Source organism: Schistocerca piceifrons, chromosome 5 (assembly GCF_021461385.2).
Source record: "Schistocerca piceifrons isolate TAMUIC-IGC-003096 chromosome 5, iqSchPice1.1, whole genome shotgun sequence".
NCBI lineage: Eukaryota > Metazoa > Arthropoda > Insecta > Orthoptera > Acrididae > Schistocerca > Schistocerca piceifrons.
The window spans coordinates 274,639,330-274,654,349 of NC_060142.1; the positions used below are offsets into that span (position 1 = coordinate 274,639,330).

Here is a 15,020-nt window from a genome sequence, read left to right on the forward strand (position 1 = left end):
TCCCCAATGAGATACAACATTTCTTCATTAATTACTCATTATATCCATCTAATCTTTGGCATTTGAATAACTTCTATTCTTTTGTGTCTGTACTGCTTATTGTTCACTTTCACTCCCATGTAAGGCTATACCCCATACAAAACTTTCAAAAAAGGCTTCTTAATATTCAAATTTATATTCAACATTAACATACTTACCTTTTGCAAGAAGGCTTTCCTTGCAATTACCAGTGATCATTTTACATTTCGGCCGTTGTCAGTTAGTTTACTGCCCAAACAGCAAAACTCGTTGATTGTGTCAAGTGTCTCATTTCCTAATTCAATTACCTAAGCATCACCTTAGTTTATTCGTATGTACATGCATGTGGCACTTATAAAACGTGTACAGACGTGAACAGGGTGTGAGTCTGAAGTAGAGTTCGACGTTTCTCAGGGAAGATGTGCTCAGACTGCTTTCTCTTTGTTCCATTTTCTTCTGCTCTATGACAAACTCCCTACATCTTGAAGATTTTAATGAAACATTTGAGGTTTTCAGTTATCAAACACCAAGGAAGTCCTTGGAGAAATTTTAATTGTGGTGTATAACATATGAAAATAGATAAAGCTTACATCTTGCAAAACATGAAATACATCACATTATACACACATTCACATATTGTAACATTTTACACAATCATCATTACTTACAGTGAAGCAAGTGTAGTATATGGAAAGATGAAATGTTTGAAAGCACTGTAACAAAACACAGGTTAATTTCTTGACACAACATGCTTTAGCATCAGACTCTCAGCACTTCACTATATACAATAGAATTACTGTTATGTACAACTTATAGGCTTCACCAATTGCACTCATTAAAAAAAAATCACAGTCATTATACAAAATTCACAAATTAGCAAGTTACATGTGTACAACTTTCTTTCTTTTTTCTCTTTACACTGAAAACAGTACGCACAGCAGAGACTGCCTGAAGCGTTAAACCTCCTTATGACAGTTACTCGGCAATAGTACGTGTTAACAATAAATAAATCACAACAATACAAAGGCAACCGCCAGTGGTAAGAGATGCTGCAAGCGAAACACTTTATGGGTGCAATATCGCCTTTAGATGACAGCGTCCTGCACATCCATGAGGTACTACTGGCGGTATGGCCTCTATACAGTAAACCAAGTAGCTCTATGGCTTACATCACACGCATATTTGTGAACTTTACACTCTTAATCCTACATATTGTATCTCACGACAGGATACCATGCATGCCTTGGACCTTCCCTCAGAATCTGTTTATCCATACTATAGAAGCGCTGGTAGAATTCTGAACGTGCTTCATACATCTCCTCAAACAATAGGCCATCAGATATTTCAGCTGCACTTATTTTATATAGCAGTATACAACTTCTTCTCGGCCATCCTGAACTTGCTTCTGGACTTAAGAAGGAGAAAGGCACATTGTATCATATGGATTGCGGATAAGAGACTGAAAACGTGTTTGGTGTTGTGGCATCCCTTTTAAGACAACAAATTCACTTTTTGGTAGGCAGTTCCACCTGAGTGCTCTGTTAACAAAACAAAAGGACTCACAGGCTTATTAGTTCCACATGTGTGTTGTTTTAAACAGACAAGAGAACTTATTAAAGCTGAATATTTCTACATGAGAGGTCATCGTTTCTGTCTTGACTCTGCTGAATTCACCATGGAGGAATCCTACAAGAGTTCATAATTCGTTGCTGGCCATGACATCGGCACTTGCCTTTGTATGACGGTGGGAACCTAGGTTTCACAAGGGCACCCCTTAGAATGCGCTACCCTATTTGATTTTCTTCATTTTATACGATTTCAAGTTCAATATCCAGACATCAGTTTCCTAAAGTAGTACAGTACACCTCTTAACAACACTTGAAAGAAAATCAAATTTGATTTCTAAGCCCAATTAAGTATAACAAATTTTGAACATCTTGACAAAGCTGTCCACAGCTTGAGTGGTTGCTGCTTTGATTCACATTAGACACAACTTATTTTAATTTGGTAACTAAATTTGTTACCAAATGGAAATATTAATTAACATATACTGAATCATACATATTAATAAAATATTTATTTTTAATTGCTAACAGCATGAAAAAGTGAGTATTCATAATATATTAAAATTTGATAAAGAAATCTGAAACATCAAATAGAAAATAATATACTCTTGTTTCTAGAGGCAACAAATAAATACAATTATAATAAAAGAACACTGTTACTAATGTATACAACATTTTCATTTAACAACAAGGCATCCACATTTTCATACACTTACTAATTAAAAATAAAAGATGACATTTTACTGTAAATTTATGATTCAGTATTTATTAATTAATGTTTAAATTTCACAATAAATAAAAATTTAAATACATTCAGAAAATAATGGGTGATTGTCAAAAGAGATTCCACAACTGTTAAAATTTTTTAAAATATTTATTATAGCACTCTCAGTTGCAAACAGCTATACTAGGTAAATAGCTTTGATCACATTTAAAGGTCATCTTCAGATCTAAAAATAAAATGAAATAAAACAATAATAAACAACTGTTACTGCAGATCATAAATTGAAAATTTTTAAGCTTTAAATAATCTTGAAATTTACCACATTATCTGTATTGTCCCTTAGTCATAAATTAATTTTCTTACATCTTTTGGGCAATATTTATTTTAAATTTTAATACCACACAACATCTGTGCTTTTCCTTCTATCTCCCATTTTCCTCCCTCCCTTATCCATCATCCACAAAGTGTGGGTCTGTGTGGTGCAAAGTCGATTCACCTAAATGCTTGTGATCACGATATGTCATCACAAATATAATTTAGTGCTGTTCCTTTTCTGTTACAGAATTTTAATTTCTCACATCCTGTGATTAATCAGGTACAATTTTGAGAATCTTAAATTTTAAATATTGTCGGTCTATATTATGTGCTTATTCAAGCAAAATTTTAAGAATTTTTAAAGTACCATTAATTTCACTGTATGCAATCTATGAGAATAGTTATTTATTAATGTTTTATTTCATTTAATTTTTACACTTGAAGATGATCATTAAATGTAATAGAAACTACCATTATCAAGTACGACTATTTACAACAGAGACTGTTACAATAAATATTTAAGTGAGGAAAAAATTATAAGTTGTGTCTAATGGTGAAACCAGCAATCTCAAAGTTACAAGATTAGTAAGCCATTGACCCTTTCAGACCTGAATTTTTTCCGGAGGAAGGAAAATTTTTCTTTGTGCTCTAATGCTCTTAGGTGACTTTAGATGCAAGATTTATACACAAATATCTATCCGTATTCAGAACATACTTTCTGCCCTTGGCTTCTTTTATGGACTAAAATAATTAATTTTGAAATGTTCACTGTTGTAATAAATAATCTGATCATTCAATAATTACCATGCAAAATAACAATAATAATATTGAATTACGCAGCGGAATACAACTAACCAACCACTTGCGTGTATTCTGGCGGTTGTAAGCTGCTGCATACTGCCACATTCAATTGTTGATACTTTTATAGTTACACGCAACAGGTGGCAAGACTTGTGCATGGTGAAAAGATTGAACATTCGCAAATGTGTACATGAGGTTCCTATTGAGAAAAATATTTTTATTGTAGCTAATAGACAGCAAACGTTAATGTACACAATTGTAGTGAGAGGGTCTGAAAGGGTTAGTGCAGCTATGGGTGGTTTTGTCATATTTTTGAAATTTGTTATACTTAAATGGGCTTGGAAGTCTTCATAGTCTATTGTTTCTGGTGTTCTTGAGAAGTGTATTGTACTATTTTACGAAATTAATGTCTCGAGAGTGACATACATATGCTATAAGTATGAAGAAAATTGAAAAGAGCTGAGCCCAAGAGGTCTCATTGTCTAATGTACGATTGGGAACTTAAGGTCTTGGCGCTATGTAGATTCTCGATGAAAGTTGAGAGTATTTCATTCTGATTGCACAGAGAACGCTTGGGAAATCCCACCAGTGAGTCATTTATCTCGCAGAAGCAAGGACGAGCCAGTGCCAGTTCAACCAGCACTAAGAAAATCCATAACGTCCATTTGTGAGACCTAGATTTCGGAACACAAGCGATTGGCGCTATCCAGATTCTCGACAAAGGCCTATGGCAAATTTTATTCTAGTTGTGCAGAGCAACTCTCGGGCAGCGCCACAAGTGGATCGTCCATCCTGCAGAAGCCTCACAGCTTGGTGGTGGCCTGCAGCTTGACGTAGTGCGGCGGGCGCTCGTCGTCCTGCTGGCCCGTCAGGAAGTACTGGTGCGCGGCGGCCATGTGCGTCCTGCCGAAGACGACGCGGGAGGCGACGTACAGCAGCGCCACCAGGATGACCGTCGCACTGGCGGCCGCCAACGCCGCGACCACCCCGGCGCCGACCGGCTGGGGCGGCTCGCCGTGCTTCGACTGGGCCTGCTGGTGGCGCACCGAGACGCACAGCGTGTCGTCTTCGGGCTGGGGAGCCGGGGCGTCGACACTGGCGCACAGGCGGAGCTGGCCGGTCCCGTCCAGCTGCAGGCCTCGGAACAACGCCTCCGGGTAGGAACAGTTGACGTGCTGGGTGCGCTCGCGCGCCTTGCCGCGGTACACGGCGATGGTCAACGTGCAGGGGGCAGCCACAGGGACCTGAACGAGACAGCAGCATATTAATGGAGGACATTTTCTCTATAATTCTGAAAGTTCACAGAGACGGCATGAAGGTAATAAAATATTTTATCACTTATGACAAAAAGTCTCTTTTATGAAATCTGCGACCATCTTTAGCACTGAACGGAAATACACTGAGAAGCTGAAACATTATGACCACTGCCCACCGCAACGTTGGATGCCGCCTGGTGTCGTTGCGGGCACGTACGCGATAACAAAAGTACACTACTGGCCGTTAAAATTCCTACACCAAGAAGAAATGCAGATGATACACGGGTATTCATTGGACAAATATATTATACTAGAACTGACACGTGATTACATTTTCACGCAATTTGGGTGCATAGATGCTGAGAAATCACTACCCAGAACAACCACCCCTGGCCGTAATAACAGCGTTGATAGCCTGGGCATTGAGTCGAACAGAGCTTGGATGGTGTGTACAGGTACAGCTGCCCATGCAGCTTCAATACGATACCACAGTTCATCAAGAGTAGTGACTGCCGTATTGTGACGAGCTAGTTGCTCGGCCACCATTGACCAGACATTTTCAATGGGTGAGAGATCTGGAGAATGTGCTGGCCAGGACAGCAGTCGAACATTTTCTGTATCCAGAAAGGCCCGCACAGGACCTGCAACATGCGGTCGTGCATTATACTGCTGAAATGTAGGATTTCGCGGGGATCGAATGAAGGATAGAGCCACGGGTCGTAACACATCTGAAATGCAACGTCCGCTGTTCAAAGTGCCGTCAGTGCGAACAAGAGGTGACCGAGACGTGTAACCAATGGCACCCTATACCATCACGCCGAATGATACACCTGTATGGCGATGACGAATACACGCTTCCAATGTGCGTTCACCGCGATGTCGCCAAACACGGATGCGACTATCAAGATGCTGTAAACAGAACCTGGATTCATCCGAAAAAATGACGTTTTGCCATTCGTGCACCCAGGTTCGTCGTTGAGTACACCATCGCAGGCGCTCCTGTCTGTGATCCAGCGTCAAAGGTAACCGCAGCCAGGGTCTCCGAGCTGATAGTCCATGCTGCTGCAAACGTCGTCGAACTGTTCGCACAGATGGTTGTTGTCTTGCAAACGTCCCCATCTATTGACTCAGGGATCGAGACATGGCTGCACGATCCGTTACAGCCATGCAGATAAGTGCGTCATCTCGACTGCTAGTGATACGAGGTCGTTGGGATCCAGCACGGCGTTCTGTATTACCCTCCTGAGCCCACCGATTCCATATTCTGCTAACGTTCATTGGATCTCGACCAACGCGAGCAGCAACGTCGCGATACGATAAACCGCAATCGCGATAGGCTACAACCGACCTTTATCAAAGTCGGAAACGCGATGGTACGCATTTCTCCTCCTTATACGACGCATCACAACAACATTCCACCAGGCAACACTGGTCAACTGCTGTTTGTGTATGAGAAATCGGTTGGAAACTTTCACCGCGTCAGCACGTTGTAGGTGTCGCCACCGGCGCCAACCTTGTGTGAATGCTCTGAAAAGCTAATCATTTGCATATCACAGCGTCTTCTTCCTGTCGGTCAAATTTCGCATCTGTAGCTCGTCGTCTTCGTGGTGTAGCAATTTTAATGGGCAGTAGTGTAGATAAGCGACTTTAACAAGGGGCAGATTATTGTTACGACGAAGCTGGTCAAATATTCACGTGCTACTGTCGTGAGCATCTATAGAAAGAATGAGACATTGAAACTACCACTAGACGCTAAATGGTTGGATGTCCATGACTCTCCACAGAACGCGGGGTTCAAATGGCTCTAAGCACTATCGGACTTAACATCGGAGGTCTTCAGTCCCCTAGACGTAGAACTACTTAAACCGAACTAACCTAAGGACATCACACACATCCATGCCTGAGGCAGGATTCGAACCTGCGACCGTAACAGCAGCGTGGTTCCGGACTGAAGCGCCTAGAATCGCTCAGCCTCAGCAGCCGGCAGAACGTGGGGTTCGGAGGCTTGTATTCTCTGTAAAGTAGGATAGGATGTGGCATTTCTGAAGAAAGAGCACAATGCTTGTGCACAGACAAGTGTTTCGGAACACAACGGTCATCATACATTGTTGAACATAGAGCTCTGCAGCAGACCACCCCCGTGTGTTTACCTGTTCACGCTACGATTTCATCCATTACGATTGCAGTGGGCATAGGATCGTCGGGATTCGACCTTCGATCAATGAAAACGTGTCTCACATTTTTGCTACACTACACCGCTGGTCGTCTCCACAAGCACAGTCATCGAGATGAACGGCGGCTCGAAAAGCGCAGCGCGCCACGGACGCAGGCTGGTGGCAGTAATCAAAGACACTCTGATAGCTGCGAACCACCTCCAACCCTTCTTGCTTGATGTCTTCCCCGACAGCGATGTCATCTTTCAGCAGTATAACTGTCCATGTCTTGGAGCCAGAAGCGTGCTACAGTTGTTTGAGGAACACTATAATGAACTCACGTTGATGTCTCGGCAACCAAATTCGCCTGATGTAAATCCTATGGAAACTCTCTGGGTCGCCATCACCGCGTACGCAAATCAACGGCCCGTTATTTGCGCGATTTACATGACCTGTTCGTAGGCATCAAATTCCACACACTTCCACAAATCTACTAACAAAATGTCGGATTCCTGATACGCAGAATCAGTGATGTATTTCGTTTCAAAGACCGACAAACAAGCTATTAAGCAGGTGGTCACAATGTTTTGGCTCATCAATGTACACTAGAATTCATCACCAATACAACTTTTATTAACATCTCATCATTAAACGTTTTGGGACACTCCCATCATGAACCTATGGTGTAAAACTGAAACATAATATAAGAAATGAAATTCAAAGATACATATTTAAAAAAACTTTATTTCAGTGTGATTCTTTTATTATAAAATTTCTTTTGTATTAGTTTACTAACAAAATTGATATAAGGTGTCCCACATGAAACTGGTGCGCCTCACGTACAGGTTAGTCATCTCTAGTCGAATTGCTTGGGAAGTGGCAACATTGTCTCTAAAGTTGGCTACACTGCATTTGTCGGAAAGTTGAGTGCAGCTGTGCCTTCGTACATCAATTGTGGTGAGCAGCTCGTGTTGTTGAGTTGTCACAGAAATGAGGCAGTTTGCATTATTACAGGAATTGATATTGCGCAGGGTTACATAAAGACAGGCTCCATCAAGGAAAGTAAAGAAATGTTTCAAGTGAAGTATCCTGGTGTGAAACTCCCCACGACCAGCACTATTCAATCTCTGTACAAGAAATGGAGGGGTTTAGGATGCGTTCAGAACGTCCAGAGGAATAGGCGACCGACAATGAGGACCCCTGAAACTACAGACAGAATTTGCATGAACAGTACAAGTCCCCACAAGTCAGTAAGAAGGTTATGGCAGCAGGTTGGTGTATCTCATACAATCTGTCGCCGTGTACTAAAAGACATGAAATTAAAAGCCTGTTGTGTGAGTGTGGTGTAAGGGTTGAAATTTGAGGATCAGGAAAAAAGAGAACATTATTGTAACTGGTTGCTGAAATCTGTTGCTAATGGTTACTTGGATCTCTTGTTTTACTTCTTGTCAGAGAAAGCCTGGTTTCATTTGTCAGATCATGTAAACTCCCAGAATTGGAGATACTGGTCGCAGGACAATCCACGTATTCCGCCTAAAGAACATCTCCACTCAGAGAAGATACGTGTTTGGCGTGCATTGTCCCGCATGTGCATTATTGGCCCTATATTTTTAAATTTCACCTTAATCAGTGCCAGATATCTAGCGATCTTTGACTCTTTCTACGCACAATTAACGGATGCAGAGAAGGTGTATGCAGTATTCCGTTGTGGCCGAGCGGTTCTAGGCGCTTCAGTCCGGAACCGCGCTGCTGCTACGGTCGCAGGTTCGAATCATGCCTCGGGCATGGATGTATGTGAAGTCCTTAGGTTAGTTAGGTTTAAGTAGTTCTAAGTCTAGGGGACTGATGACCTCAGATGTTAAGTTCCATATTGCTTAGAGTCATTTGAGCCAGTATTCCAACAAGATGGACCAACTGTTCAGACATTCAACCAAAGTATGACCCACATCATCAATGTGCTTCCTGAAGACAGACTTGGCTGTAGAGGCCTGTGGCCCTCTAGATCCCTGGACTTAACATTGAGTGATTTCATTTATGGGGCACACTGAAAGGGAAAGTGTGTGCTGACAGTTCTCGCACAATAGACGATCTTAAAAGAAACATTAGCAGAGAAAATAACAACATCACGCCTGCATAATTACAGCGTGTTTTTGATAAAGTCACCACATGAAGTCAGTGATGCCTGGTTGCGCATGGCAACCACTTCCAGCATCTCTTATAAACGGGTAACTACATGCTCATTAACGTTACTATTATCTTACCTTTTTTAATTAGTTCATTGTTACTTGAATCTCGGGCGTGAAGCATACCGGGTTTACGTGGGAAACCCTGTATATAGGCTGATTCCATGATGATGTTACAGACTTCCAGGGATGATGGAGAAGTTTAAACGTATCAATTTGAGGTAAGGGAATCTGATCCAGAAACGACTGAGAGAAAGTCATAAGCGAAAATCGTTCTGATACTTCCGGCATTAGAATACATGTACCAAATTGTTGTCGCTAAGATTGTAGGGTGCGAAAATTTCAGAGGTGGTAGTACGAAACAACATAAGAAAAAATGTCTAGGAAACATGAGCTCTAAAAAAGCTTATCTGATGAGCTATGAGCGCTTGTTCATCTTCAATGCTATGAAACACATCTCTGCTTCTGCAAGCTCTTTGCTCTCCATAGTTTTGGAGGTGGTACTACGGATCAAAACAAGATAAAAATGTTTAGTAAACAAGGGCTCTGAAGTAGATACATACCTTAAGAGCTATGAGCACTTGTTCATACTTTCTACTGTGAAACATATCTCTTCTATTGAACGTGTGCCCTTAGCTCTTAAGGTATGCATTTTGGAGCCAATATATACTGGACATTTTTTTCATGTTTTGATCCGTACTTCCTCCTCCAAAAATGTAGAAAGCAAAGACCTTGCAATAGAAGAGACATATTTCAAAGTATCGAAGATGAACAAGTGCTCACAGATGTTAATGTACTAGACATTTCTTTCTTGTTTTTGTCCATAACACGACCATTGAAATTTGTCTGCAATAACAGTGTCGGTGCATTTATTCTACTGACGAAATATCAGAACGATTTAAGCTTGTAATTTTCGACTCGATCGTTTCTGGACCAGGGTCCATTGCATCATGTTGATACATTTACCCTTCTCTATCGTCTCTTAAACTCTGTAACATCATAGGGGAATCATGATGTATACGTATACACAGTACTTAAATACTTCAAGCTTTAACAGGCAACGTTTTATACTTTGTGCCGTGTGATGCTACTTTTGTAAATTTGAACGCTGACGGTCTGGAGAATGCAGTACGAGGCGACAAATGACTGTAAGTGGTTTTCACAGGTACATTTGTCAATTCCTCTGATTTATTGAAATATGTAACTTTAAATTTCATTTCCTGTCTTATAAGTAAGTAAAGCTGCCACCAATCTGAAGATTGTTTTGAACCCCACAGTGCTTTACCAGACGCGATCCTGCTGGAGTTGGTTTGCCTTTGGCTTCCTCTAACCGTTGAACTGAATTACCCAGCCAGCTGTACGGGGACCAGCAGTTTAATGTGGGTTCCGAATCACGGATTAACTCGCCATTTTGACAACAACAAACATTGCCAGAGGTGAAAGAAGTGACAGATGTCAGATAAAAATCCTAGAATTGACCAGGGATCAACGCCGACACCTTTGGATTTGTAGTCTGGCACTTTTTCCCCCTATCATCGTCATCTTTCTTCTGAGTGGAGATCGGTTCTGTGCAGATTTCTCACGACGTCCCTTAACAGTCGAATTTTGAAAATGTCACTCAATTATTATTATTGTTATTACAGAAGGTTGCCGGCAGCAACCTGTCCGAAAGTGCTGAGCTACCGCACTGACCTACTGAGTCACTGAGTATATTTTATGTTTATACCACAGATCTAATGATGAGGATATTCCAGAAAGCTTGACGATGAAGTGTTAATAAAACTTATATTAGCGTTTAAGACTATTGTATTTCCATCTGGTAGTAAATTAATTTCTCCGTTCTATTAAGATCATTTAACTTGAGACTACGATGGAGTGTATAACGGTAAATATGAGGACTAGCCATCAATTCTTAGCTGTGACCTCAAAAAAATTAAGTTACATAATTATTTCTTTTGTATATGGCGTCTGTTCTGTTCGACATTACAGCGGCTGTGTAGAATACGATATTAAGAGAAAGCAGGACTTCAGCCGTCTACAGGCATTGGCGGTGAAGGCTGAAAAATTTCTGCTAGACCGTGACTCAACCCCGAATGCTCTGCTTCTCTAGAATTTGCCTAAATCGCTTCAGGCAAATGCCGGAATGGTTCCTTTGAAACGGTACGGCCGACGTCCTACCCCATACTTCCCTAATAAGATGGGGCCGACGACCTCACTGTTTGGGCCCCTTCCTTGGGCCCCTTCCCCCAAATCAACAAACCAACCATTTGCGTACACTCGACAAGTATATATATGACAGCTCTCACATATCCGCAAGGAAAGGGGTCAGTGTGTGAGGAGGAAGAATACTCTTTCCAGCGGCTTGTTATGATGTTTACATTTACATTAATTTTACATTTTAATTATTTCACTAGTTTCGCTTGTCGGATGAGAGCATCTTCAGCTCTGTGGAAATCACAATATACACTGGCGCATAAACGATCGTAACACCAAAAAAGATTAGAGTAATGAAATTTCAGAAATGTATTTGTCTAGGTAACACATTTAAGTGATTAGCACTGCAAGTTCATAGGTTAATGTAAGCTTGAGATAAGTCATTGCAAATGTGAAGTGCTGGCACATTAATAACTGATGTAACCATCAGAATGTTGAATGCAAGCGTGCAAATGTGCACGCATTGTGTTGTACAGATGCCGGATGTTAGTTTGTGGCATGGAGTTCCATGCCTGTTGCACGTATTGTTAGTCGGTGAATACATGGATAGATAATGCTGGTTTTAGCTGACGATGGAGTTGTCGTCCGATAATGTTCCAAATGTGCTCGATTGTAGATAGATCTGGTCACCGAACAGGCCAAGGCAACACATGAATCTTTCTGTACATAATGTTGGTTACAACAGCGGTATGTGGGCGAGCGTTATCCTGTTGGAAAACAGCCCCTGGAAGCCTGTACATGAATGGCAGCTCAAGAGGTCGAATCGCCAGATTTATGTACAAATTTGCAGTAAGGGTGCGTGCGATAATCTCGAGAGAGCTCCTTCTGTTATACGAAATTGCATCTCAGATCATAACTCCAGGTGTAGATCCAATGTGTCTAGGACACAGACAGGTTAGTTGCTGGCCCTCAACCGTCCTCCTCCCAACCAACACACTGCCATCACTGGCACCGAGGCAGAACCAGCTTTCATCAGAAAACACAACAGACCTCCACTTTGCCCTCCAATGAGGTCTCGTTTGATAGCACGAAGTCGCAAATGGAAGTGATTTGGGGCCAGTGGAATGCACAATACATAGCGTCTGGCTCCCAGCTGTCCTTTAAGTAACCTATTTGCAACACTTCGTTGAGTCATTGTGGTGCCAACCATTCCTCGAATTGCTGCTGCAGATGCAGTTCGATGCGGCAGAGCCATACACGGAACACGATGATCTTCGCTCTCGGTAGTGCCACATGGCCGTCCAGAGAATGTATCTTATTGCTTCCGTATATTCTTGTGGCCACCGCTGCCAGCAATCATGTAGGAACATCACGACCTCGTTCAAACTCATTATGCTGTTGATAATGAAGTCTTTGTCCCCTTAAAGGCGTTCTTGACTAACCAACTCACCACGTCCAATCTCAAAGGTAACTAACTCTCACGACCATCGTCTGATTTGAATCCTCGTAGTGGCGCTACTACCACCGCTCTTATGCAACTGGTGCAAAATTTGAATTCATCTTTCAGATCCAGAGGGCAACGGCCTTGCCGCAGTGGATACACCGGTTCCCGTGAGATCACCGTAGTTAAGCGCTGTCGGGTGTGGCAGGCACTTGGATGGGTGACCATCCAGGCCGCCATGTGCTGTTGCCATTTTTCGGGGTGCAATCAGCCTCGTGATGCCAATTGAGGAGCTACTCGACCGAATAGTAGCGGCTTCGGTCAAAGAAAACCATCATAACGACCGGGATAGCGGTGTGCTGACCACACTCCCCTCCTATCCGCATCCTCAGCTGAGGATGATACGGCAGTCAGATTATCCCGATGGGCCACTTGTGGTCTAGTGACAGAGTGTTTTATCAGATCCAGAAACATGCCTACGAACTTTCGTTTATGTCGCAAAACTCCTTGATGCTGCGATTTCTTTTTCATCAGTGTATAATAACAGCATGAGATAAAGTTAATGACTAGAAATTTACTTGCAACATAGTAACTTATATTAATTGTTCTGGTGGAAACTCGTTAGAAGTCAAAATAAGCACTCGGCACCATAGTCAACACGATGTATGAAAGCTCACTGGGCAAAATATTGGTCAGTCCCTCAGAACAAGAGCATACTGGTCGCTCTGGGGCGGAGTACATCTGGTAAAAACCAGTCATGTAACCCTCTACCACTGACTTAGGTAATGGCAGTGAAGTGTTGTGAGTGGGTCAGTCACCTACACGCAATCACCACAATAAGATGGTTCGACCTGGATATGTCACAGAACGGGAGAAATGTGCTATTGTGTTTGGACGTGTGCACAACCAAATTGTGAAACAAATTGTCCGATTTGTTAGTGTGTTAACGCAGATTGTCCACAAGAAATGGTGTATCACTCGAAGTCATGTAGTATGGCGTAAGAAAAGGGTTGCAAAAAGAAGGACCAACCGACAGAGACCAAAGGGGAAAGACATGCCTTGTCAATAAGAATCGGATGCAGCCTGATAGGGATTGGTACGGTAAGCGAATGCGAGTGCATCTCAACCAGTTTCTGAGCGAACATTGCAACATAAATTGCGTGAAATGGATATTTGTAGTTGGATACTTCACAAAATAGCGTTACTCACAATAATACATAAAACTGCACATGCTTAGTGGAATAGTCAGCATATAAATTGGACAGTAGCCGTATAGAGGCATATAGTGTGATCGAACAATTCCCGATTTTGCCTGTCTTCCTAATGAGGCAAGGCACTGAGACGATGAGTTTAATCACAGTGTGTGGAGGCTGCAGTTCACGCATGAGATAGCTCTTCGATGTCTTGGGCATGTTTTTCAGGTTACTGCAAACATGAACCAGGATGGTTATTTCAACATTCTCGGTGACCAAGTGCTGCTACAGCTTCACCCTGAGTACACTGTGATCACTCTGATCTTCCAATATGGGAATAGATACATTCACTGAGCTGCAAGAATATGTTCCAGAATTGAAAAACACCCAGGCACCATACTGCTCTTTAACTGCCTTTCCAAATCGTCCAGTCTTAATATTACAGAAAATCTCTAGGCCTGTTTGGAGCAGTGAGTGAGTCATAGCAGTCGACATCCATACAGCTTCATAGCTTTACAGGACTTAATCATCGATGAATAACTTCATCTGGATGTAGAATACCCGAAGAAACTTGTACACTCTCTTCCTCGATGAAGCGAGGATATTATCAAGGCTAGAGATAGTATTACATGCTATTAGCGTGATGTCTCTTGGCGGTGACTAATTTTTTTGTCTATTGTGCCCAGGAGCGTTCAATAATTAATACAATATATTTTTTTTCTGAAAGCAGGTTGGTTTTATTCCATATTCCAACACAGCATATTATTCCCGACTCTTTTGGCTGCAAAAACCTGTTTTTCAACAGAATCTTTGTTCAATGCATTGGTCTTACGCCACCTCTACGGCCACATGGTCACTGATCGGCGTCAGCGCCATCGTCTTGCTCATCAACAACCTCCCCATCATCCATGTGCTGCTTCCTGTGAAGTGCTAAAGTGGGCCAAATATATGGAAGTTGGAAAGTGCAAAATCCGGGCTGTAGGGTAGATGAGGAACAACTTTCCAGTGAAGTTTTGTGAGCCCCTCTTGGGTATGCAGACTCGTGTGAGGCCTTGCGTTGTCATGGAGAACGAGAAGTTCGTTTGCGTGTTTCTGGCAACGAACGCACTAAAGGCGTTTCTTTAATTTCCTGAGGGCCGCTGTATGTGGGAGATCTGACAGGCTTGTGTATCCTGTTGCAATGATGACAGTCGCCTCGCCTGATGACTCTCTGGGTT

At 42.1% G+C, this 15,020-nt stretch overlaps 1 protein-coding gene and 1 pseudogene across 2 annotated transcripts in view; one reads left to right on the top strand and one right to left on the bottom strand.

The window, feature by feature from the left end:
- Positions 1-559: 559 nt before the first annotated feature.
- The window catches only part of LOC124798296, a 346,948-nt gene continuing 332,487 nt past the window's right edge, over positions 560-15,020 (bottom strand). For both annotated transcript variants that reach the window (XM_047261626.1, XM_047261625.1), the window contains one exon: positions 560-4,667. In XM_047261626.1, the coding sequence (XP_047117582.1) occupies positions 4,227-4,667 (441 nt within the window). In that variant the 3' untranslated portion in view covers positions 560-4,226. The remainder of the gene's footprint in view (positions 4,668-15,020) is intronic.
- Positions 12,745-12,862, top strand: LOC124799609 (annotated as a pseudogene).